Source organism: Mesoplodon bidens (assembly GCF_964165515.1).
Source record: "Mesoplodon bidens genome assembly, chromosome: 10".
Taxonomy (NCBI): Eukaryota; Metazoa; Chordata; class Mammalia; order Artiodactyla; family Ziphiidae; genus Mesoplodon; species Mesoplodon bidens.
The window spans coordinates 2239953-2266974 of record NC_138172.1 but is presented as its reverse complement, the minus strand read 5'-3'; the positions used below and the strand labels follow the sequence as shown (position 1 = coordinate 2266974).

Genomic DNA, 27022 nt, shown 5'->3' with positions numbered 1-27022 from the left:
CATACATTTTATTTCTACATTCTTTATAAACCCTACAATACTTTGTTTCCTTCCTTCCTTTCTTCCTGTCATAAAATGTACATGGAATAAAATTTACCATTTTATGTATTGACTTCCTCTTGGTACCATCATTCTTCTGTGGGAGGGACTTCTTTTCACTTTTCTTGTGGTGCAGCTTTGCAGGGGTGAGTATCTACAGCTTTTATGTATCTGGAAAGTCTGTTTCATCAGGAAAGATTTCTGTGTTGACAACATTTTTCTTTTAGCGGTCTCTTCTGATTTAGCATTGTTTCTGATGAGACATCTGCTACCATATTATCTTTGTTTTTTTTTCATGTGTGTTTCTTCGTATCTGGCTGCTTTTAAGTGGTTTTAGAGAAATTGATATTAGTGTAGTTTTCTTCACATTTTTCTCAGGGTCCTTTGAACTTCTTGGATCTGTATGTTTATAGTGTTTATCAACTTTGGTAAATTTTGGTCATTATTTCTTTAAACATTGTTTTATCACCAACCATACCACATTCTCACACTCCTTCCTCCCTGCTCTCCTTTGGAGATTTTATATATATATATATATATACACACACAAAACATGCGTATCTATAAAAATATATGTATATAAAGATATAGATATCTATATTTGCTTGAGGTTGTCCCACAACTCACTGATGCTCTGTTGTTGTTTTTTTGTCTTTTTTATTTTGTATAGCTTTTATTATTATGTCTCATGTTCACTAATCTTCTTTTCCCCCTGGTATTTGGTCTACTGTTAATCCGATCCAGTGTTTTTCATATTAAACATTGTTTCATCTCTGGAAATTTGATTTGTGTCTTTTTATTTTTCCACATCTCTCCTTAATATGCTCATATTTTCTTCTACGTTTTTGAGCATTTGGAATTTGGTTACAATAACTTTTTTTAAATAAATTTATTTATTTTATTTATTTATTTTTGGCTGTGTTGGGTCTTTGTTGCTGCGCGTGGGCTTTCTCTAGTTGCAGCGAGTAGGGGCTACTCTTCATTGTGGTGCATGGGCTTCTCATTGCAGTGGCTTCTCTTGTTGCCGAGCACGGGCTCTAGGCACGTGGGCTTCAGTAGTTGTGGCATGCAGGCTCAGTAGTTGTGGTGCATGGGCTTAGTTGCTCCGTGGCATGTGGGATCTTCCTGGACTGGGGCTTGAACCCGTGTCCCCTGCATTGGCAGGTGGATTCTCAACCACTGCGCCACTAGGGAAGTCCCTATAATAACTCATGTAATACCCTTGTCCACTGTCATCTTTGTTATTTCTACGTCATGTTCAGTTGATTGATTTTTCTTCTCATTATCACTCATATTTTCCTGCTTCTTCATGTGCCTGGTAGTTTTCTGTTGGATGCCAGTCATTGTGGATTTTACATTATTGGTGCTGTGTGTGTGTGTGTGTGTGTGTGTGTGTGTGTGTGTGTGTGTAGTATGGTCTTAAGCTTTGTTCCAAGGCACAATTAAGTTACTTGGAATAGTTTGATCCATTCGAGACTTGCTTTTAAGTGTCGTTAGGAGGCGCAGAGGAAGCCTGTAGGGCACTGTTTTTCAACTTTTTGTTTTTACTGCTCTCTCTTCCCCCAGAGCCTTTTTAGACATCTTTTTACCCTAATCACATCCCTCTGTGAAATTTTAATGCCACAACTATATTATTATCTGCTTATGTGTTATACGTGTTGCTGTGCTTTGTACATAAAATATTTTTTCGCTCCCCTTCCTCCAGAACCGTTTTCACCCCCTTGGGGGCGCTGTTGCCGTGTGGAGAATGCACATGGCCTCGGACTGATTCTTTGGTCCTAGTAATACATGACTCTTCCTCCTTGTATCTGATATCCTGTATTCTAAGACAGCGAGATAAATCCAGTCCCTGTACCTCCATCTTGCGGGAAGGAAGTCTTCCCAGATCCTGGCAGTTTCTTCAGAGTTGAACATACCGTACCATACAGCCCAGCCACTGTGCTCCAAAGTGTAATGAAAACATGTAGTTGCACCAAAACTTGAATATGAATGTTCACAGGATCTTTATTTCTAAGAGCCAAAAACTGGGAACCAACCAGATGTCCTTCAAGGGGTGAATAGATAAACAGTTTTATACCCATACAGTAGGTACTGAACAATAAAAAGGAATGAAGTATTTATACCTGCAACAATATGGATGAATTTCAAAATCATTAGGCCAAATCAGGCCAGATCAAAAAAAATGCCTTGTGATTCCATTTATATAAAAACTCAAAAATGCAAACCAATCTATAGCTGAAAAGATTAGTGGTTGCCTGGAGATGGAGGTGGAGGGATGGATTGATCACAGAGGGACATGAGGAAATTTCGGTGGAAAAGGAAATGCTTTTGTTGATTGTGGGAATGGTTTCATGGGTGAACAGATGTCAGAACTCAAAAAATTATTCTAATTATGTACAGTTTATTATGTACCAATTACATATGTCAGTAGAATTGTAAAAGTAAAAAACGAGGGGTTTGGACTCCATTTGGGGAACCTATATTTCTCATTAGTGACCCATATGTATAAAAATTTATAAGTGTGATTATGGTTGTTTCTATGATTTATAATAGTGATGAAGTTTAATTTGTTGGCAGTTGATGAAAACACTTTTACTTGATTCATATAAAAGTGTGCAGTTGCAGACCTAACACAGTGATGGTTGAGTTTTGCTGTGGTGGTTGTGTGTGTTGGTGGTAAACAGACTCATGTGTTCTCAAGAACCTGTGGACTCTGGGGAAAGGGTGTGGTTCTGAACACTGGTGGAGCCGGGTCCAGAAGCTGCCTAGAGTCTGGCTATTTAGCCAAACGTTTTAGGGCAGTGCTGGCAGTTGCGTGTTTATTGTCCAATTTTCTAGAAGGTACAGGTGATAAAACAAAAGTTCAAGTTTAGTAATAAATGCCTGCAGAAAAGTTTAGGTCTCATAAATGTATAGTTTCTGCAGTTTTATGCAATGAATACACCCAGATCAAGAAACAGAACATTACCTGGTAGTGGTAATTTTCTGAAATGCAATTCTTGCTGGGCGAATGAGATAAAATTGAACACATGCTGAATGACCATGGCTAGACAATTTCCAGTTCTGAAGTTTCTGATGCTGGGGTTGTATAACATACAACAATTGTTGTGTTTACCTCTATTTGTGTAAACATAGGTTATATTTTGTTTAATCAAAATATTTCCTCTTGGCAGTGGACTCTCAAAAAATCGACCGGGAGGGAAAAATCCCAAATGAAACTTTAGAGAAACTGAAGAGCTTGGGGCTTTTTGGGATGCAAGTCCCAGAAGAATACGGTAAGTAAAGGAAACCACCACCCAACCAGTTTGGCTTTTAAGAAAACCCTCCGTATTTGTCCAAAAAAGGGTTCTGTTCCAGAAATCTGGCCTTTGAAAATGCATGAAGTCCAAGGTCAGGCTGTAAAACATCCCTTTGTGGGTTAAATCCAGGGTGGCTGGCTGGTGAGTATGTGGCCTAAGAGGCTTTTCAGCGGGAAGAGCTATCCAGTTCTGTGCCTTCCTCCTCGGAGGTGGGGAGGGACCCTGCAGGATGTCTGTGCTCTCTGGGTCCCTTGAGTGGGGGAGGAGGGGTGGGTATCACCTCTGGCCAGCTCGGGCCGGTGCAGCGTGGTCTCCACTGTGAAGCCCTGTGGTCTGTCTGGCAGAGGAGCTGCCCCAGGCCCGCAAGTGCTTTTGTGTGTAGGGAAGGCCACGTGCTGCACGCCCAGGGGCCAGGGCCCAGCGGCCAAAGGGGTGGGCGCACGGCTGTGGGGCGCGGGCCGCCTCGGGGAGGTGGAGCCCTGGCCTCGGGAGCCTTCGAGCAGGCCCGTTGTCCTCTGGGCCGTGCCCGTTGCTGTTGGAGGTTTACAGTGAAAGGCCCTGCCTTCCCCCCAGGATCCCTGCCTGGTGGCTGGGCCCTGTTAGACTGAGCCCGTCGTGCAGCTTGTGTGTCCCCTGCCTGATGTAGGGGTGGTCCTCTCAGTTCTGTGGGAGCAAGGGGACAGGCACGGGGTGTGGGAGGGAGGAGCAGGGACAAAACATAGGCCCTCGCGAGCACTGGCACCGACGCACGTCCGTGTATTTTCACTCTCGGGATCTTTTTTTTTTTTTTTTTTTTTCTTTTTGCGGTATGCGGGCCTCTCACTCTTGTGGCCTCTCCCGTTGCGGAGCACAGGCTCCGGATGCGCAGGCCCAGCGGCCATGGCTCACGGGCCCAGCCGCTCCGCGGCATATGGGATCCTCCCAGACCGGGGCACGAACCCGTATCCCCTGCATCGGCAGGCGGACTCTCAACCACTGCGCCACCAGGGAGGCCCACTCTCGGGATCTTTTGACGAAGACGTGTGGCCTCCACCCCACACCCCCTGCTCTCTGAGCCCTCCCGCCGAGCCCAGGCCGAGGCGGCTTCCGGCTTCATCAGCACAGGGTTAGCGGTTTGGACCCAAGAGCTGTAGGTGGTGTGTGACATCCGGGTGCGTTCTCCCAGCCAGGCCGTGGGTCAGGCCTGCACGGCGAGGCCCGGCCGCGGGCGCTGTCCTTGACGTGCTGCCTCCGCCGGGTTTATCTCCGGGGCTGAAGTGAGACCTGCGCCCCCCGCACACCCCACCCCACAGCCAAGGGTGGGGGCCTGTGCAGGAAGTCCCACTGGGACCTAGCCTGCAGCTGCTGCAGTCTGAGACAAAATGTGAAAATTTAGAACAAACGAGTTTGATGCCTGTTTTCCTTAATTGAGGCATATTTTAATCAGGTTAAATCTTCGCTTATATGTGTGTCTGTTGCAGTGTATTAAGCTGTTAAAGGACGTCTCCTACTTGTCATCCTATTTGAAATCCCTCTCACCGCATTTCCAAGCGTATGGAAGGAGTTACAGTCTGTGCAGAAAACATGAGATAATTGCTGCTGCTGCTCCCCCTGGCGGGGGAGCACAGGCGGGATGCAGCACAGGCCTCTTGCGGGGAGCTACACCTGCAGCCTCTGGGGACTGGGGACTGAGCTCTCCCCAGACCTCGAGACCTGTCGGTGTCACTTGTTGGTACTCATAGGCCCCGGGGAACTGTCTGCCGTAAGGTGGGGGCCACGTTGAATATTAGAATAGAGACCAAGTGGGGCTGAGCCACAGAGCGGCGGTTGGTGTCATGAGCTGAGAAAAATAAGTGTTTGGAGAAAACAGATAGTGGAGGAAAGCTGGCTGACACAGCCAGGTTGGTGATTATATCTGTTTCCCCTTGAGAATCATTAAGAAACTACTTCTTTTTTTTTTTTTTTCTTTTTTCTTTTTGCGGTATGTGGGCCTCTCACTGCTGTGGCCTCTCCCGTTGCGGAGCACAGGCTCCGGACGCGCAGGCCCAGCGGCCATGGCTCACGGGCCCAGCCGCTCCGCGGCATGTGGGATCCTCCCAGACCGGGGCACGAACCCGCATCCCCTGCATCGGCAGGCGGACTCTCAACCACTGCGCCACCAGGGAGGCCCAAGAAACTACTTCTTGACTTATGAGAAGCAGCAGTTAAGTTTTCCTCCAGACAGTTTTTGTGTGAAATTGGAATATGTCTTTTTGCATCTCTGTGTGTTTTATGCCAGCACGTGTGTGTGTGTGTGTGTATGTGATCGCACACATCCATTCCTTGTTCCTGTTTTATGTCCCCTTCTTGGGTGTGAAAGCGCTCTTTTCTGGTGGTCGCATTTGGAACTATTTCATTGTCTTTCCTCTTTGTAAATCCTTCCTGGGGAGATGAAGCCGACAGCAACCTTATGTTCATGCCCAAAACATTCTCGGGAATTGTTCCCAGTCCTGGAGTGTTCTGAAGGCTGGTTGGAAGCCACCATCCTGGAAAAGAGGCCTTTCCACCGGCAGCCTGGTTTCCGCCTCCAGTTCCCTGGGTGCCCCCGGGTCTTTCCGGCCCCTCAGCCCCTCCCCCATCAAGCAGTCTCCACCCTCCTGTCATCTGTCCCCATTGGTTGTCCTCCCCCCATGATTTTTGTGATACTTTCATGGGGAAAAAAATCAGTTTTTTTTTTTTTTTAAACAAGCAACACTGACTTCAGTATGTAAAACAAGTAGGAGCACAAGCGTTTTGATTGAAAGAGGCGTGGTGATGGGTGCCACAGGGCCCTGGCCTTCCCTGGGTCCCCACTGAGCGCAGGGGACGCTGCGCACCCCTGCAGGGACTCGGCCCTCCCCTTGTGTGGAAGGCGCCCCCTGCAGCTGGGCCGCATGTGACCTTAGGCCTCGGGTAGTCATTTGTAAGGTGCACACCAGGCCACCCCACCACCGCCGGAAGTTGAAGATAAAATGCGGAATACCCAAGTTCAGCGGACTCTGCGTTTTTAGTGTTTTCTCTTTTTGCTCCTAGAACACTGACTCCTTCTGAGGGTGACTTTGCCCCCCGACCCCGGGTGGCCATTTGGCAACATCTAGAGACATTTATGTTGTCAGAACTGTGGAGGAGGGGGAACTACTGGCATCTAGTGGGCAGAGGTCAAGGAGGCCACCCCACGTCCTACAGCACACGGGGCGCCCCTGTGACAGAAGGACCCAGCCCCGGATGCCAGTATCCCAGGCGGAGAGACCTTTCCTGGAGGCCACGAGATACTGGGGGTGGGTTGCAGAATGGGGTTCACGACTGTGAAGCCCACAGTCTGTGATAGGAGGTATTCACAGCATTTCAAGTAACTTTATGTATGTTTAGGTGTTTATGTATTTTTGTATTAAATATTACATTCTTATATTAAAATATACACCTGTATATGCTTATATGCCTAGAAAAGGTCTGAAAGGATGTACACAGAAATGCTCTTTATGAGTGATAAGTTATGGGTAATTTCTGTTTCCTTTGTACCATTCTGTGTTGTGATTTTTAAAAAATGGTGAGCTGACTTGACTTTATAAAGCCACTTGCCTTTCCTGGGAGGAATCTGGGGCTGGAGCGTACGTGAAGCTGGTCTGTTTCTGCCCTAGGTGGCCTGGGCCTCTCCAACACCATGTATGCGCGGCTGGGGGAGATCATCAGCCTGGACTGCTCCATCGCCGTGACGCTGGCAGCACACCAGGCCATCGGCCTCAAGGTCAGGGGTCTGGGTTTCCGCGGTGGCGAGGGGGCAGCCGGCTCAGCGCCTCGGAGGAAGGCCTGCTGTCCTGCAGCCTCGCTGTCCTGCAGCCTCGCTGTACCATGCTCAGTGCCCTTGGGTGGCCCTGTCCTTCCTTTTGAAACTTCCTCCTGCCCCATCGCCTCTGACCCATCCTTCCAGGCCCAGGTCAGATGCCACTGCCTCCATGGAGCCTGCCTTCACCATGCGCTGGAGGTGACCCCACCTCTTGTTTGGCTCCCTCGGGGCCTGAGCGTGTCCCCCCCCCCCTGCTGTTGGCACCTGTCCTCCTACTCCGCTGGACTTGGAGTCTTTCAGGGCAGGTCCAGGGGCCCACACACTCATTCCTTGGGTGGTTCTTGCTCAGCGTAGAAACCAAGGGGGCTGAGTGCACAGCAGGCTTGGCGCCCGGGCGTGGCACTGCCCAAGCACCAGCTGTGGCTCCAGCCACCCGGCCACCCTGCCGGGAAGTGGCGGAATTGCCGGAAAGCCTGAGGCCCTCCCTGGAGCTGTGCCAGGCCACCCTGGACTGTGCGCTTGGGGGTCCCCCTGGCAGCCCAGCTCCCCAGACCCCCCAACAGCTCCCCATTTTTTACTGCGGCTGCCAGCTCTTGCGTGAAGGAAGCATGTTCCAGAAGGGGCCGTGTTCTGCAAGCACGTTTCATACACTTCTTTCTTGCCACCGCTGAAAGCAGCCCGTGTGTGTTGCCAGGGCATCATCTTGGCCGGCAACGAGGAGCAGAAGGCCAGGTACCTGCCGAAGCTGGCTTCCGGGGAGCACGTGGCCGCCTTCTGCCTGACAGAGCCAGCCAGGTCAGCCCTGCGCACACTCACGGCCTCAGGGTCCAGGGGCTTTTACTGAAGAGGGGTGGCTGGCTTCTTCCCTCCCTGAAGACTTCCCGGCGGTTGAGTCCACAGCGTTTCTCACCCATTCTCTCATGCTGCCTTATCTCCACCTTACTTCTCTTTCCTGGTGACCTTTACAAGTGAAACAACATGGCTGACAGCACCTGTAATTGTTTTGTGCTTTGCAACCCTCCTTATATACAGTAATGCATTCAGGCTTCGCAGCGACTTTTAGAGTATGGAGGGCGGGTGGTATTGTCCCCACTTTACAGGCCGTGAACTGAGGTTCAGTGAGATGGGGTGATGAGCCCCGCGTCTCACAGCTGCCGTGACGGCAAGTCCGTTATCCAGCCCCTTTCCGTCTGCTTCCCCCACCTGGGGACCTGGGTCCCCTGCACTCACCTTGCGGGAGCTTAGAGCCCGCGTGAGCCGGCATTTCCGTGTTTAGACCTCGCAAACGTCACTGCCGCCTTTCCACCCAATGTGACAGAGCAGGGTCGGCCAAACCCACCTCGCCACCTGTTTTCACAGGTGAAGTTTTTTTTTTTTTTTTTTTTAAGTTTATTTATTTATTTTTTTAATTAGTTTCTGCTTTATAACAAAGTGAATCAGTCATACATATACATCTGTTCCCACATCCCTTCCCTCATGCATCTCCCTCCCTCCCACCCTCCCCATCCCACCCCTCCAGGCGGTCACAAAGCACCGAGCTGATCTCCCTGTGCTCTGCGGCTGCTTCCCACTATCTATCTACCTTACGTTTGGTAGTGTATACACGTCCATGCCTCTCTTTCGCCTTGTCACAGCCCACCCTTCCCCCTCCCCATATCCTCAAGTCCATTCTCAAGTAGGTCTGCGTCTTCATTCCCGTTTTGCCCCTAGGTTCTTCATGACATTTTTTTTTTAAATTCCGTATATATGTGTTAGCATACGGTATTTGTCTTTCTCTTTCTGACTAACTTCACTCTGTATGACAGACTCTAGGTCTATCCACCTCATTACAAATAGCTCAGTTTTGTTTCTTTTTATGGCTGAGTAATATTCCATTGTATATATGTGCCACATCTTCTTTATCCATTCATCCGATGATGGACACTTAGGTTGTTTCCAGCTCCGGGCTATTGTGAATAGAGCTGCAATGAACATTTTGGTACATGTCTCTTTTTGAATTATGGTTTTCTCAGGGTATATGCCCAGTAGTGGGATTGCTGGGTCATATGGTAGTTCTATTTGTAGTTTTTTAAGGAACCTCCATACCGTTCTCCATAGTGGCTGTACCAATTCACATTCCCACCAGCAGTGCAAGAGTGTTCCCTTTTCTCCACACCCTCTCCAGCATTTATTGTTTCTAGATTTCTTGATGATGGCCATTCTGACTGGTGTGAGATGATATCTCATTGTAGTTTTGATTTGCATTTCTCTAATGATTAATGATGTTGAGCATTCTTTCATGTGTTTGTTGGCAGTCTGTATATCTTCTTTGGAGAAATGCCTATTTAAGTCTTCTGCCCATTTTTGGATTGGGTTGTCTGTTTTTTTGCTATTGAGCTGCATGAGCTGTTTATAAATTTTGGAGATTAATCCTTTGTCAGTTGCTTCATTTGCAAATATTTTCTCCCATTCTGAGGGTTGTCTTTTGGTCTTCTTTATGGTTTCCTTTGCTGTGCAAAAGCTTTGAAGTTTCATTAGGTCCCATTTGTTTATCTTTGTTTTTATTTCCATTTCTCTAGGAGGTGGGTCCAAAAGGATCTTGCTGTGATTTATGTCATAGAGTGTTCTACCTATGTTTTCCTCTAAGAGTTTGATAGTTTCTGGCCTTACATTTAAGTCTTTAATCCATTTTGAGCTTATTTTTGTGTATGGTGCTAGGGAATGATCTAATCTCAAACTTTTACATGTCCCTGTCCAGTTTTCCCAGCACCACTTATTGAAGAGGCTGTCCTTTCTCCACTGTACACTCCTGCCTCCTTTATCAAAGATAAGTTGGCCATATGTGCGTGGGTTTATCTCTGGGCTTTCTATCCTGATCCACTGATCTATCTTTCTGTTTTTATGCCAGTACCAGACTGTCTTAATTACTGTAGCTTTGTAGTATAGTCTGAAGTCAGGGAGCCTGATTCCTCCAGCTCCGTTTTTCGTTCTCAAGATTGCTTTAGCTATTCGGGGCCTTTTGTTTTTCCAAACAAATTTTGAAATTTTTTGTTCTAGTTCTGTGAAAAATGCCATTGGTAGTTTGATAGGGATTGCATTGAATCTGTAGATTGCTTTCGGTAGTAGAGTCATTTTCACAATATTGATTCTTCCAATCCAGGAGCATGGTATATCTCTCCATCTATTTGTATCATCTTTAATTTCTTTCATCAGTGTCTTATAGTTTTCTGCATACAGGTCTTTTGTCTCCTTAGGTAGGTTTATTCCTAGATATTTTATTCTTTTTGTTGCGATGGTAAATGGGAGTGTTTTCTTGATTTCATTTTCAGATTTTTCATCATTAGTGTACAGGAATGCCAGAGATTTCTGTACATTAATTTTATATCCTGCTACTTTACCAAATTCATTGATTAGCTCTAGTAGTTTTTCGGTAGCATCTTTAGGATTCTCTATGTATAGTATCATGTCATCTGCAAACAGTGACAGCTTTACTTCTTCTTTTCCAATTTGGATTCCTTTTATTTCCTTTTCTTCTCTGATTGCTGTGGCTAAAACTTCCAAAACTATGTTGAATAAGAGTGGTGAGAGTGGGCAGCCTTGTCTTGTTCCTGATCTTAGTGGAAATGGTTTCAGTTTTTCACCATTGAGGACAATGTTGGCTGTGGGTTTGTCATATATGGCCTTTATTATGTTGAGGAAAGATCCCTCTATACCTACTTTCTGCAGGGTTTTTATCATAAATGGGTGTTGAATTTTGTCGAAAGCTTTCTCTGCATCTATTGAGATGATCATATGGTTTTTCTCCTTCAACTTGTTAATATGGTGTATTACATTGATTGATTTGCGTATATTGAAGAATCCTTGCATTCCTGGGATAAACCCCACTTGATCATGGTGTATGATGCTTTTAATGTGCTCTTGGATTCTGTTTGCTAGTATTTTGTTGAGGATTTTTGCATCTATGTTCATCAGTGATATTGGCCTGTAGTTTTCTTTCTTTGTGACATCCTTGCCTGGTTTTGGTATCAAGGTGATGTCGGCCTCGTAGAATGAGTTTGGGAGTGTTCCTCCCTCTGCTATATTTTGGAAGAGTTTGAGAAGGATAGGTGTTAGCTCTTCTCTAAATGTTTGATAGAATTCACCTGTGAAGCCATCTGGTCCTGGGCTTTTGTTTGATGGAAGATTTTTTTTTTTTTTTTTTTTTTTTTTTGCTGTACGCGGGCCTCTCACTGCTGTGGCCTCTCCCGTTGCGGAGCACAGGCTCCGGACACACAGGCTCCGCGGCCATGGCTCGCGGGCCCAGCCGCTCCGCGGCATGTGGGATCCTCCGGGATAGGGGCACGAACCCGTGTCCCCTGCATCGGCAGGCGGACTCTCAACCACTGCGCCACCAGGGAAGCCCTGATGGAAGATTTTTAATCACAGTTTCAATTTCAGTGCTTGTGATTGGTCTATTCATATTTTCTATTTCTTCCTGAGTCAGTCTTGGCAGGTTGTGCATTTCTAAGAATGTGTCCATTTCTTCCAGGTTGTCCATTTTATTGGAATAGAGTTGCTTATAGTAATCTCTCATAATCTTTTGTATTTCTGCAGTGTCAGTTGTTACTTCTCCTTTTTCATTTCTAATTCTATTGATTTGAGTCTTCTCCCTTTTTTTCTTGATGAGTCTGGCTAATGGTTTGTCAATTTTGTTTATCTTCTCAAAGAACCAGCTTTTAGTTTGGTTGATCTTTGCTATCGTTTCCTTCATTTCTTTTTCATTTATTTCTGATCTGATCTTTATGATTTCTTTCCTTCTGCTAGCTTTGGGGTATTTTTGTTCTTCTTTCTCTAATTGCTTTAGGTGCAGGGTCAGGTTGTTTACTCGAAATGCTTCCTGTTTCTTAAGGTGGGATTGTATTGCTATCAACTTCCCCCTTAGAACTGCTTTTGCTGCGTCCCATAGGTTTTGGGTCGTCGTGTCTCCATTGTCATTTGTTTCTAGGTATTTTTTAATTTCCTCTTTGATTTCTTCAGTGATCACTTCGTTATTGAGTAGTGTATTGTTTAGCCTCCATGTGTTTGTATTTTTTACACATCTTTTCCTGTAATTGATGTCTAGTCTCATAGCATTGTGGTCGGAGAAGATACTTGATACAATTTCAATTTTCTTAAAATTACCGAGGCTTGATTTGTGACCCAAGATATGATCTATCCTGGAGAATGTTCCATGAGCACTTGAGAAAAATGTGTATTCTGTTGTTTTTGGATGGAATGTCCTATAAATATCAACTAAGTCCATCTCGTTTAATGTATCATTTAAAGCTTGTGTTTCCTTATTTATTTTCATTTTGGATGATCTGTCCATTGGTGAAAGTGGGGTGTTAAAGTCCCCTACTATGATTGTGTTACTGTCGATTTCCCCTTTTATGGCTGTTAGTATTTGCCTTATGTATTGAGGTGCTGCTATGTTGGGTGCATAAATATTTACAATTGTTATATCTTCTTCTTGGATCGATCCCTTTATCGTTATGTAGTGTCCTTCCTTGTCTCTTCTAATAGTCTTTATTTTAAAGTCTATTTTGTCTGATATAAGAATTGCTACTCCAGCTTTCTTTTGATTTCCATTTGCATGGAATATCTTTTTCCATCCCTTTACTTTCAATCTGTATGTGTCTCTAGGTCTGAAGTGGGTCTCTTGTAGACAGCATATATATGGGTCTTGTTTTTGTATCCATTCAGCCACTCTGTGTCTTTTGGTGGGAGCATTTAGTCCATTTACATTTAAGGTAATTATTGATATGTATGTTCCTATTCCCATTTCCTTAATTGCTTTGGGTTCGTTATTGTAGGTATATTCCTTCTGTTGTGTTTCTTGCCTAGAGAAGTTCCTTTAGCATTTGTTGTAAAGCTGGTTTGGTGGTGCTGAACTCTCTCAGCTTTTGCTTGTCTGTAAAGGTTTTAATTTCTCCATCAAATCTGAATGAGATCCTTGCTGGGTAGAGTAATCTAGGTTGCAGGTTTCTCTCCTTCATCACTTTAATTATGTCCTGCCACTCCCTTCTGGCTTGTAGGGTTTCTGCTGAGAGATCAGCTGTTAACCTTATGGAGATTCCCTTGTGTGTTATTTGTTGTTTTTGCCTTGCTGCTTTTAATATGATTTCTTTGTGTTTAATTTTTGACAGTTTGATTAATATGTGTCTTGGTGTATTTCTCCTTGGATTTATTCTGTATGGGACTCTCTGTGCCTCCTGGACTTGATTAACTATTTCCTTTCCCATATTGGGGAAGTTTTCAACTATAATCTCTTCAAATATTTTCTCAGTCCCTTTCTTTTTCTCTTCTTCTTCTGGAACCCCTATAATTCGAATGTTGGTGCGTTTAATGTTGTCCCAGAGATCTCTGAGACTCTCCTCTGTTCTTTTCATTCTTTTTTCTTTATTTTGCTCTGCATCAGTTATTTCCACTATTTTATCTTCCACCTCACTTATCCGTTCTTCTGCCTCAGTTATTCTGCTATTGATCCCATCTAGAGTATTTTTCATTTCATTTATTGTGTTTTTAATCGATGCTTGATTCATCTTTAGTTCTTCTAGGTCCTTGTTAACTGTTTCTTGCATGTTGTCTATTCTATTTCCAAGATTATGGATCATGGAAATAGAATCTTGGATCAGCTTTACTATCATTATTCTGAATTCTTTTTCAGGTAGACTGCCTATTACCTCTTCATTTGTTAGGTCTGGTAGGTGTTTATCTTGCTCCTTCACCTGCTGTGTGTTTTTCTGCCTTCTCATTTTGCTTATGTTACTGTGTTTGGGGTCTCCTTTTTGCCGGCTGCAGATTCGTAGTTCCCGTTGTTTTTGGTGTCTGACCCCAGTGGCTAAGGTTGTTTCAGTAGGTTGTGTAGGCTTCCTGGTGGGGGGGACTAATTCCTGTGCTCTGGTGGTTGAGGCTCGATCTTGTCTTTCTGGTGGACAGGTCCACGTCTGGTGGTGTGTTTTGGGGTGCCTATGGCCTTATTATGTTTTTAGGTAGCCTCTCTGCTAATGGGTGGGGTTGTGTTCCTGCCTTGCTAGTTGCTTGGCATAGGGTGACCTGCACTGTAGCTTGCTGGTCGTTGACTGAAGCTGGGTGCTGGTGTTGGGATGGAGATCTCTGGGAGATTTTCGCTGCTTGATATTATGTGGAGCTGGGAGGTCTCTTGTGGACCCGTGTCCTGAAGTTGGCTCTCCCACTTCAGAGGCACAGCACTGGCTCCTGGCTGCAGCACCAAGAGCCTTTCATCCACCCGGCTCAGAGTAACAGGGAGAAAAAGTAGAAAGAAAGAATTAGTAGAAGAAAGAAAGAGAGAGGGAAAGAAAGGAAGAAGGGAAGAAAGGAAGGAAGGAAGAAAGAAAGGAGGGAGGGAGGGAGGAAGGATGGAAAGAAAGAAGGAAAGAAAGGAGGGAGGGAGGGAGGAAGGAAAGGAAGAAAGACAGGAGGGAGGGAGGAAGGAAAGAAAAAGAAAGTGGAAAGAAGAAGGGTGGGAGGGAGGAAAGAAAAAGAAAGAAGGAAAGGAGGAGCGGAGGGAGGGAGGGAGGAAGGGAGAGTGGAAAAAAAGAAAGAGCAGGTAAAGTAAAATAGAATAAAGTATGAAATATAGTAGCGTTATTAAAATTAGAAAGTAATTATTGAAAAAAAAAAAAAAACCGGACCGATAGAACCCTGAGACATATGGTGGAAGCAAAGCTATACAGAGAGAATCTTACACAGAAGATTACACATACACATTCACAAAAAGAGAGCAGGGGGGAAAATCAAAAATCTTGCTCTCCAAGTCCACCTCCTCAATTTGGGATAATTCGTTGTAAAAAGAGGAAAAGGGCAAGAAGTCTGAAATCTTGCTCTCTAAGTCCACCTCCTTAATTTGGAATAATTCGTTGTAAAAAGAGGAAAAGGGGGGAAAGTCTTAAATCTTGTCCTCAAAGTCCACTTCCTCAATTTGGGATGATTCGCTGTCCATTCATGCACTCCACAGACGCAGGGCACATCAAATGGACCGTGGAGCGTTAATCCGCTGCCTCCGAGGCTGCACAGAGAGATTTCCCTGCCTCTGCTCTCACAGCTCCCGGGTCTCAGCCTTGGACCTGGCCCCGCCTCTGCGCGTAGGTCGCCGGAGGGCGTCCGTTCTTCGCTCAGACAGGACGGGTTTAAAGGAGCCGCTGATTCGGGGGCTCTGGCTCACTCAGGCAGAGGGGAGGGAGGGGCGCGCAGTGTGGGGCGGGCCTGCGGCGGCAGAGGCCGGCGTGACGTTGCAGCAGCCCGTGGCGCTCCGTGCGCTTTCCCGGGAAAGCCGTCCCGGGGTCTCGGGGACCCCGGCAGTGGCGGGGTGCACAGGCCCCCCGGAAGGCGGGGCGGACAGTGACCCGCGCTCGCACACAGGCCCGGCGGCGGCGGCGGCGGCGGCCGGCGGGCGGCGGGCGGCGGGCGGCGGCGGCGGCCCACGCCCGTCTCCGAGGTCCGTGCCTTACCCGCGGCTCGTGCCTGTCTCCGGCGCTTCCCCAAGCAGCCCTCTTAATGCCCTCTCCTCGCGCACCAGGAAACAAAAGGGAAAAAAGTCTCTTGCCTCTTCAGCAGCTCCAGACCCTTTCCCCGGACTCCCTCCGGGCTAGCCGTGGTGCACTAACCCCTTCAGGCTCTCTTCCTGCCGCCAGCCCCAGTCCTCTCCCTGCGCTCCGACTGAAAGCCGATACCCGAGCCTCAGCTCCCAGCCCCGCCCGCCACGGCGGCCGAGCAGACAAGCCTCTCGGGCTGGTGTGTGCCTGAGGGCACCGGTCCTCTGTGCCAGAATCTCTCCGCTTTGCCCTCCGCACCCCTGTTGCTGTGCTCTCCTCCGCTACTCCGAAGCTTTCCCCCTCCGCCACCTACAGTCTCCGCCCGCGAAGGGGCTTGTAGTGTGTAGAAACCTTCCCCCCTTCACGGCTCCCTCCCACTGGTGCAGGTCCCGTCCCTATCCTATTGTCTCTGTTTATTCTTTTTTTCTTTTGCCCTACCCAGGTATGTGGGGAGCTTCTTGCCTTTTGGGGGGTCTGAGGTCTTCTGTCAGCATTCAGTAGGTGTTCTGTAGGAGTTGTTCCACGTGTAGATGAATTTCTGATGTATCTGTGGGGAGGAAGGTGATCTCCGCGTCTTACTCTTCCGCCATCTTCCTCCGGGGTCCTGAAGCATGTCCTTGCCTCCTATCACACTGGAATCCCATCAAGCCTTCAGGCTTCCTACCAGCTTACAGGATGGAATCTGCTGGCGTCTCCCCGCTTTTCCCCTCCATTAATGGCAGGGTCCCAATGTGTACTTGCGACCCATGCTTTTCTCAAACCAGTGCTTCTCCCGTTTAGCGCGTTACTGGAACATGCCCGTCTGTCTGCAGATGGTCTGCGGCTGCAAGGCTGAATGTATCTCTTAGCTGGCCCTTTGTTTTCCGTGGGGCCTGGAAACCGCTCTTTTCTGTCTTCAGCGTTACCCCTCAACCGCATATTTCTGTCCCCGCAGTGGGAGCGATGCCGCCTCCATCCGGACCAGGGCCACGTTAAGTGAAGATAAGAAACACTACGTCCTCAATGGCTCCAAGGTACAGCTGCGTGGCCTCCGTGGCCGCGTCAGGGTCTCCGTCCTGACCTTCACCGCCACGCACTGACCAGGGATCATAAAGGGCAGGCACGTCGCCTCTTAACCGTCATCCTCGGGTGATGCGCCTCCTTCTTTGGAAGAAGAAACGGTGGCTCAGAGAGGTTACGTGGCCCACCACCATACCGTCCGCTTAGTGGCAGGATGGGAACGGAGGTGTCCTGGCTCCTGAACCTTCAGGCCTTCGTGGTGCTGCCCGCCTCCCTGAGCTGCTCTCCTGTGTCCGTTCTTTTAACTTTTTATTACACGGAATTTGAAACACAAAAGTTTAGTGTCGTGAACGTCCACCCCCGTCTCCCGGCTTCAGTGCTTCCTCCGTCACACTGCACTTCTGGATGGCAGCCGTGACGAGCTCAGTGCATCTCTGCAGGACGGGCCTGAGAAAGTCACGGTGTACGCTTAATCTTGATCATTTCTTACTATCTGCTTAACGTTCAAACGTCCCTGATTGTCTCATACTTCTTTTTTTTTTACAAACAAGTTGCTTGAATTAAGATCCAAATAAGTTCTATATAGAGCAGTTTGTTGAGGTCTGTTCCCCCTCCCCTTCCCCCTCCTCCTCCCCTCCCCCTCCTCCTCCCTCCCCCCCTCCCCTCCTCCTCCCTCCCCCCCTCCCCTCCTCCTCCCTCCCCCCCTCCCCTCCTTCCCCTCTCCCTCCTCCCCCTCCCCCTCCCCCTCACTCCTTTCTGCCTCCCTCCCACCCCCAGCTGTTCCATGCTGAGCCGGAGCTGCTTGACACACACACAGACACATGTGCAGGGCCACCTCTGTCTCCTGGGGAAATCCGTGCTCTGGGGATGCTGGGTTGAGCCCGTCCTGGCCTGAGCTGTGATGGGTAGCTGGTGCTGAGGGTGGCCAGTCTGTAGTAGTTTGGTTTTCTCTGGAGCCCTTTTGCTTTCTTTCCTCAGGTCTGGATCACCAATGGAGGACTGGCCAGTGTTTTTACTGTGTTTGCAAAGACAGAGGTTGTTGATTCTAATGGCTCAGTAAAGGATAAGGTCACAGCGTTCATAGTAGAGAGAGACTTCGGTGGAGTCACCAGCGGGAAACCTGAAGATAAGTTAGGCATCCGAGGCTCCAACAGTGAGTGGCACGTGCATGCATGTGTGTGTATGAGAGAGAGACAAGGTGAGATTTTATCTTGATAAAAAGATATCAAACATCAAGATAACATGAGACTTAAGTAGTTTTGTTACCACCCGAGCATTTGACAAAATTTCTCTGCACATCAGGCAGTGATGACTTCAAGGTGAGGTCGTCGCCACCTCGTGGCGCTCAGCCTTGGAGGAAGGTGGTGCTGGGGGGTCCTGGGTCAGTGTTGCAGTACAGCAGACCCCCATCTTTCCAGCCTGGGACTCCTCCTTCCTCCCTTCTCCCTCCTCCCCACCTAGGCCCAGTCGGCACTCAGTTCACTTGAGGCTGGTGTCCTGTAAGTGGCCCTCGGCCCACCTGGAGCTACCCTGCAGTCCTCACAAGGCTCAGCCTCTTGGGTCCCTTAGCTTGGACTGTGGAGGGTCTGAATGAATGAGCGAGTGAGTGAATGAACCACGCCCCTGGGTGGGGGTCGGGGGTAGAGCGCTTCGTCCCCCTCAGCTGAGGTCCTGGATGTTGTGTGTTCCAGCCTGCGAGGTGCACTTTGAGAACACCAGGGTGCCCGTGGGAAACGTCCTCGGAGAAGTTGGAGGCGGCTTTAAGGTGTGTTGCCCTGCGTGTGTTGACCTTTGTTGCAGTCTCGTGTGCGTCGGCCCAGCTTCCCGTCACCTCCCTGCTGGCAGTGCACTGGGCTGGGCTGGTCGGGTGGCCATGCATGGCTCTCTGCAGGGAGGTCAGCAGAGCGGAGAGAAGTCAGCCCTGGGAGGCAGGGGTGCAGCAGCGCTCAGTCTCACCCTCCCTCACGTAGGGGTAGAGTCCTCCCCCAGCCAGTGGAGAGAGCAGCCCAGTGGCCCTGCAAAGCTCAGGATGCACAGCCCTGGGTCCTGAGTGCTTACCCTGATTTTTTTTTCTTAGAGTAAGAGTTTTTTTTTTTAATAACAGGTAATTCACATGACAAAATTTACCATTTTCAAATGAATGCTTTGTTGGTTTTTAGTATATTCACTGTGCTTGTGCAACCATCTCCATGGTCTGATTCTAGAGCATTGCCATCAGCCCAGCAAGACACTCCATACTTTCTCATTTCCCCTCTCCCAGACCTCGGCCGTCGCTGTTTCACTTTCTGCTTCTGTGGATCTGCCTGTTTTGTTTGTTTGTTTATAAATGTATTTTATTTTTGTTTTTGGCTGCATTGGGTCTTTGTTGCTGTGTGCGGGCTTTTTCTAGTTGCGGCGAGCGGGGGCTACTCTTCGTTGTGGTGCGCGGGCTTCTCATTGCGGTGGCTTCTCTTGTTGCAGAGCACAAGCTCTAGGCGTGCAGGTTTCAGTAGTTGTGGCACGTGGGTTCAATAGTTGTGGCTCGCGGGCTCTAGAGCACAGGCTCAGTAATTGTGGCGCATAGGCTTCGTTGCTCCACAGCATGTGGGATCTTCCTGGACCAGGGCTTGAACCCGTGTCGCCTGCATTGGCACGCGGATTCTTAACCACTGCGCCACTAGGGAAACCCCATCTGCCTATTTTGAATGTTTCATTTAGATGGAATCCATGTGTGGTCCTTCTTGTATGGCTTCTTTCATGCTGCATAATGTTTTCAAGGTTTATCCAAGTCTAGCAGGTGTCACTCCTTCTTATAGCTGAGTAACGTCCCATCATGTGCATGGACCATGTTTTGTCCATCTGTCATCAGCTGATGGACATTTGGGTTGTTTCAGTTTTGGGCCATTTGAATAATGCTGCTGTGAACACTCATGTGCACGTTTTTGTGTGAATGCTGTTTTCCATTCTGTTGGGTGCACACCTAGAAGAAATGGAGGGTCAAATGGTGACTGTATGTTTAGCTTTTTGAGGAACCGCCAAACTCTTTTCCACAACAGCTGCACTGTTTCACATTCTCAGCAGCAGTGCGTTAGGGTTCCAGTTGCTCCACATCCTTGTCAATATGTGTGATCGTCCATTTTTAAAGTTACAGCCATCCTCGTGGGTGTGAAGTGTATCTCGTTGTGGTTTGATTTGCATTTCCCTGATGATTAGTCATGTTGAGCATCTTTTTATGCGCTTATTGGCTATTTATCGCCTTTGTTTTTTTATTTTATTTTATTGGGTTGGCCAAAAAGTTCGTTCGGTGTTTTCCGTAAGGTGGCTCTAGTAGCACTTAGTTGTCTTTAACGTCATTTGAAACAATTTTGTCAGATTGTATTGTGACAGCTGTCATATCAGCGTGCATTTAAAAAAAAAACATCAAAATTGGTGAATTTTTGTGTAGCCATTTTAATGTTGAAGGTGGAAGGAAAAAAAGCAACATTTTGGACATATTATGCTTCATTATTTCAGGAAAGGTAAAAAGGCAACTGAAACGCAAAAAAATATTTGTGCAGTGTATGGAGAAGGTGCTGTGACTGACCGAACATGTCAAAAGTGTTTAGCGAAGTTTGTGCTGGAGATTTCTTGCTGGATGATGCTCCACGGTCGGGTAGACCAGTTGAGGGTGATAGATATCAATCGAGACATTAATTGAGGACAATCAACGTTATACCACGAGAGAGATAGCCGACATGCTCAAAATATCCAAATCACATGTTGAAAATCATTTGCACCAGCTTGGTTATCTTAATCACTTTGATGTTTGTGGTCCATGTAAGTTAAGTGAAAAAAACCTTCTTGGCCATATTTCCACATGTGATTCTCTACTGGAATGTAGTGAAAACATTCCATTTTCAAAACAAATTATGACCGGCAATTAAAAGTGGATACTGTACAATAATGTGGAACGGAAGAGATTGTGGGGCAAGCACAATGGACCACCACCAACCACACCAAAGGCTGGTCTTCATCCAAAGAAGGTGATGTTGTATATATGGTGGGATTGGAAGGGAGTCCTCTATTATGAGCTCCTTCTGGAAAACCAAATGATTAAATCCAACAAGTACTGTTCCCAGTTAGACCAACTGAAAGCAGCACTTGAAGAAAAGCATCCAGAATTAATCAACAGAAAATGCATAATCTTCCATCAGAATAACGCAAGACCGCATGCTTCTTTGATGACCAGGCAAAAACTGTTACAGCTTGGCTGGGAAGTTCTGATTCATCCACCATATTCACCAGGCATTGCACCTTCAGATTTCCATTTATTTTGGTCTTTACAAAATTCTCTAATTGGAAAAATTTCAATTCCCTGGAATACTGTAAAAGGCACCTGGAACAGTTCTTTGCTCAAAAAGATAAAACGTTGTGCGAAGATGGAATTATGAAGTTGCCTGAAAAATGGTGGAGGTAGTGGAACAAAACGGTGAATATGTTGTTCAGTAAAGCTCTTGATGAAAATGAAAAATGTGTCTTTTATTTTTACTTAAAAACTGAAGTCAGTTTTTGGCCAACCCAATATTTTATTGAAGTATAGTTAATTTACAGTGTTGCGCCATTGTCTGTTGTACAGCAAAGTAACTGTTATACACATACATTCTTTGTTTTAATACTCTTTTTCATTATGGTTTGTCACAGGATACTGAATTTAGTTCCCTGTGCTATACAGTAAGACCTTGTTACTTATCCATTCTATATATAATAGTTTACATATTCTAGTCCCACACTCCCAATCCTTTTCTCCACCTCCCCTCTCCCCTTTGGCAAGCACAAGTCTGTTCTCTATGTCTGTGAGTCTGTTTCCATTTTGTAGATACATTCATTTGTGCCATATTTTAGATGACACATATAAGTGATATCAGATGGTATTTGTCTTTCTCTTTCTGACTTACTTCAGATGATAAGTCTTTCTGACTTACTTTATGATAATCTCTAGTTGCACCCATGTTGCTGCAAATGGCATTATTTCATTCTTTTTTATGGCTGAGTAATATTCCATTGTATATATGTACCACATCTTCCTTATCCATTCATCTGTCAGTGGACATTAAGGTTGTTTCCATGGGCTGTTTATCTCCTTTGAAGAAATATTTTTCCAAATCTTTGCCCGTCTTTAAATTGGGCTATTTGTCTTTATATTGCTGCTCTGCCCTAATTTACTGGGTGGCCTGGGTAAGTGTCTTCACAGCGGGAAGCTCCCCCCACCTTGGCTGTGAACAGGGATCAAAGCAGGACCTCCCGGCCTCCTGAGCATTACAAGAATCACCCAAGGGCTGTCAGCCAGGACTCTAGCCACTGCTGCCCGGGAAGTGTGGAGCCAGAGGGTAGGGGAGGTGGAGGGCACACGATGGGCGTCCGTGTGCAGATGTCACACACAGGTGAGGGAACACGTGGGTCCCCCGAAGCCCGTCCCAGGGGAGTTTCCATCCACTGTTCACACTTTTTTGTTTACCTATTTTATTTTCTTATTATTTTATGTTTCTGAATTTTATTTATTTTTTTATACACCAGGTTCTTATTAGTTACCCATTTTAGTAGTATATATTAGTATATATGTCAAATCCCAATCTCCCAGTTCATCACACCACCACCTCCCACCCCCTGGCGCTTTCCCCCCTTGGTGTCCATACGTTTGTTCTCTACATCTGTGTCTCAATTTCTGTCCTGCAAACCAGTTCATCTGTACCATTTTTCTAGGTTCCATATATATGCATTAATACATGATATTTTTTCTCTTTCTGACTTACTTCACTCTGTATGACAGTCTCTAGATCCATCCACATCCGTCTCTACAAATGACCCAGTCTTGTTCCTTTTTATGGCTGAGTAATATTCCATTGTATATACGTACCACATCTTCTTTACCCATTCCTCTGTCGACGGGCATTTAGGTTGCTTCCATGTCCTGGCTATTGTAAATAGTGCTGCAATAAATATTGGGGTGCATGTGTCTTTTTGAATTATGGTTTTCTCTGGGTATATGCCCAGTAGTGGGATTGCTGAGTCATATGACAATTCTATTTTTAGTTTTTTAAGGAGCCTCCATACTGCTCTCCATAGTGGCTGTATCAATTTACATTCCCACCAACAGTGCAAGAGGATTCCCTTTTCTCCACACTCTCTCCAGCATTTGTTGTTTGTAGATTTTCTGATGATGCCCATTCTAACTGGTGTGATGTGGTACCTCATTGTAGTTTTGATTTGCATTTCTCTAATAATTAGTGATATTGAGCAGCTTTTCATGTGCTTCTTGGCCATCTGTATGTCTTCTTTGGAGAAATGTCTATTTAGGTCTTCTGCCCACTTTTGGATTGGGTTGTTTGTTTTTTTAATATTGAACTGAATGAGCTGTTTATATATTTTGGAGATTAATCCTTTGTCTGTTGATTTGTTTGCAAATATTTTCTCCCATTCTGAGGGTTGTCCTTTTGTCTTGTTTGTAGTTTCCTTTGCTTTGCAAAGCTTTGAATTTTCATTAGGTCCCATTTGTTTATTTTGGGTTTTATTTTCATTTCTCTAGGAGTTGGATCAAAAAAGATCTTGCTGTGATTTATGTCAAAGAGTGTTCTTCCTGTGTTTTCCTCTAAGAGTTTTATAGTGTCTGGTCTTATATTTAGGTGTCTAATCCATTTTGAGTTTATTTTTGTGTATGGTGTTAGGGAATGTTCTAATTTCATTCTTTAATATGTAGCTGTCCAGTTTTCCCAGCACCACTTATTGAAGAGACTGTCTTTTCTCCGTTGTGTATCCTTGCCTCCTTTGTCATAGATTAGTTGACCATAGGTGTGTGGGTTTATCTCTGGGCTTTCTATCCTGTTCCATTGATCTATATTTCTGTTTTTGTGCCAGTACCATACTCTCTTGACTACTGTTGCTTTGTAGTATAGTCTGAAGTCAGGGAGTCTGATTCCTCCAGCTCCACTTTTTCCCCTCAAGACTGCTTTGGCTATTCGAGGTCTTTTGTGTCTCCATACAAATTTTAAGATTTTTTTTTTGTTCTAGTTCTGTAAAAAATGCCATTCGTAATTTGATAGGGATTGCATTGAATCTGTAGATTGCTTTGGGTAGTATAGTCACTTTCACAATATTGATTCTTCCAATCCAAAAACATTGTATGTCTCTCCATCTGTTTGTATCATCTTTAATTTCTTTCATCAGTGTCTTACAGTTTTCTGCATACAGGTCTTTTCTCTCTGTAGGTAGGTTTATTCCTAGGTATTTTATTCTTTTTGTTGCAATGGTAAATGGGAGTGTTCCTTAATTTCTCTTTCAGATTTTTCATCATTAGTGTATAGGAATGCAAGAGATTTCTGTGCATTAATTTTGTATCCTGCAACTTTACCAAATTCATTGATTAGCTCTAGTAGTTTTCTGGTGGCATCTTTAGGATTCTCTATGTATAGTATCATGTCATCTGCAAACAGTGACAGTTTTCTTTTCCAATTTGTATTCCTTTTATTTCTTTTTCTTCTCTGATTGCCATGGCTAGGACTTCCAAAACTATGTTGAATAATAGTGGTGAGAGTGGACATCCTTGTCTTGTTCCTGATCTTAGAGGAAATGCTTTCAGTTTTTCACCATGGAGAATGATGTTTGCTGTGGGTTTATTGTGTATGGCCTTTATTATGTTGAGGTAGGTTCCCTCTATGCCCGCTTTCTGGAGAGTTTTTTTTTATCATAAATGGGTGTTGAATTTTGTCAGAAGCTTTTTCTGCGTCTATTGAGATGATTCTATGGTTTTTCTTTTTCAATTTGTTAATATGGTGTATCACATTGATTGATTTGCCTATATTGAAGAATCCTTGCATGCCTGGGATAAATCCCACTTCATCATGGTGTATGATCCCTTTAATGTGTTGTTGGATTCTGTTTGCTAGTATTTTGTTGAGGATTTTTGCATCTATATTCATCAGTGGTATTGGTCTGTAATTTTCTTTTTTTGCACTATCTCTGTCTGGTTTTGGTATCAGGGTGATGGTGGCCTCATAGAATGAGTTTGGGAGTGTTCGTTCCTCTGCAATTTTTGGAAGATTTTGAGAAGGATGGGTATTAATTGTTCTCTAAATGTTTGATAGAATTCACCTGTGAAGCCATCTGGTCCTGGACTTTTGTTTGTTGGAAGATTTTAAATCACAGTTTCAATTTCATTACTTGTGATTGGTCTGTTCATATTTTTTTTATTTCTTCCTGGTTCAGTCTTGGAAGGTTATACCTTTCTAAGAATTTGTCCATTTCTTCCAGGTTGTCCATTTTATTGGCATAGAGTTGCTTGTAGTAGTCTCTTAGGATGCTTTGTATTTCTGCAGTGTCTGTTGTAACTTCTCCTTTTTCATTTCTAATTTTATTGATTTGAGTCCTCTCCCTCTTTTTCTTGATGAGTCTGGCTAAAGGTTTATCAATTTTGTTTATCTTCTCAAAGAACCAGCTTTTACTTTTATTGATCTTTGCAATTGTTTTCTTTGTTTCTAATTTATTTATTTCTGCTCTGATCTTTTTTTTTTTTTTTTTTTTTTTTTTGCGATACGCGGGCCTCTCACTGTTGTGGCCTCTCCCATTGTGGAGCACAGGCTCCAGACACGCAGGCTCAGCAGCCGTGGATCACGGGCCCAGCCGCTCCGCAGCATGTGGGATCTTCCCAGACCGGGGCACGAACCTGTGTCCCCTGCATCGGCAGGCGGACTCTCAACCACTGCGCCACCAGGGAAGCCCTCTGCTCTGATCTTTATGATTTCTTTCCTTCTACTAACTTTGGGTTTTGTTTGTTCTTCTTTTTCTAGTTCCTTTAGGTGTAAGGTTAGATTGTTTATTTGAGATGTTTGTTGTTTCTTGAGGTAGGATTGTATTGCTATAAACTTCCCTCTTAGAACTGCTTTTGCTGCATCCCACAGGTTTTGGCATGTTTTCATTGTCATTTGTCTCTAGGTATTTTTGATTTCCTCTTTGATTTCTTCAGTGATCTCTTGGTTATTTAGTAACGTATTGTTTAGCCTCCATGTGTTTGTGTTTTTTACATTTTATTCCCTGTAACTCATTTGTAATGTCATAGCGTTGTGGTCAGAAAACACGCTTGATATGATTTCAATTTTCTTAAATTTACTGAGGCTTGATTTGTCACCCAAGATGTGATCTATCTTGGAGAATGTTCCGTGTGCACTTGAGAAGAAAGTGTAATCTGCTGTTTTTGAATGGAATGTCCTATAAATATCAATTAAATCTCTCTGGTCTGTTGTGTCACTTAAAGCTTGTGTTTCCGTATTAATTTTCTGCCTGGATGATCTGTCCATTGGTGTAAGTTAGGTGTTAAAGTCCCCCACTATTATTGTGTTACTGTCAATTTCCTCTTTTATAGCTGTTAGCAGTTGCCTTATGTATTGAGGTGCTCCTATATTGGGTGCATACATAACTGTTATATCTTCTTCTTGGATTGATCCCTTGATCATTATGTAGTGTCCTTCCTTTTCTCTTCTAACATTCTTCATTCTAAAGTCTATTTTATCTGATATGAGTATTGCTACTCCAGCTTTCTTTTGATTTCCATTTGCATGGAATATCTTTTTCCATTCCCTCACTTTCAGTCTGTATGTGTCCCTAGGTCTGAAGTGGGTCCCTTGTAGACAGCATATATATGCATCTTGTTTTTGTATCCATTCAGCGAGCCTGTGTCTTTTGGTTGGAGCATTTAATCCATTCACGTTTAAGGTAATTATCGATATGTATGTTCCCATTACCATTTTCTTAATTGTTATGGTTTTTTTTTTTTTATCGCGGTGCGCAGGCCTCTCACTGTCACAGCCCCTCCCGTTTCAGAGCACAGGCTCCAGACGCGCAGGCTCAGTAGTTGTGGCTCACGGGCCTAGCCGCTCCACAGCATGTGGGATCCTCCTGGACCAGGGCACGAACCCGTGTCCCCCGCATTGGCAGGCGGATTCTTAACCACTGCTCCACCAGGGGAGCCCTGATTTTGTTTTTGTAGGTCCTCTTCTTCTCTTGTGTTTCCCACTTAGAGAAGTTCCTTTAGCATTTGTTGTAGAGCTGGTTTGGTGGTGCTGAATTCTCTTGAGCTTTTGCTTGTCTGTAAAGCTTTTGATTTCTCCCTCGAATCTGAATGAGATCCTTGCCGGGTAGAGTAATCTTGGTTGTAGGTTCTTCCATCACTTTAAATATGTCATGCCAACTCCCTTCTGGCTTGTAGAGTTTCTGCTGAGAAATCAGCTGTTAACCTTATGGGAGTTCCCTTGTATGTTATTTGTCATTTTCCCCTTGCTGCTTTCAGTAATTTTTGTCTTTAATTTTTGCCAATTTGATTACTATGTGTCTCGGCATGTTTCTCC

General features: G+C 45.4%; 1 protein-coding gene across 1 annotated transcript in view; it reads left to right on the top strand.

Moving 5' to 3' along the window:
• ACAD9 (acyl-CoA dehydrogenase family member 9) overlaps positions 1-27022 on the top strand; it is a 69856-nt gene that overhangs the window by 32415 nt on the left and 10419 nt on the right. Inside the window, exons 3-8 of the mRNA XM_081245747.1 lie at positions 3213-3314; positions 6974-7080; positions 7814-7914; positions 16606-16684; positions 17649-17823; positions 18362-18435. Of these exons, the coding sequence (XP_081101873.1) occupies positions 3213-3314; positions 6974-7080; positions 7814-7914; positions 16606-16684; positions 17649-17823; positions 18362-18435 (638 nt within the window). The remainder of the gene's footprint in view (positions 1-3212; positions 3315-6973; positions 7081-7813; positions 7915-16605; positions 16685-17648; positions 17824-18361; positions 18436-27022) is intronic.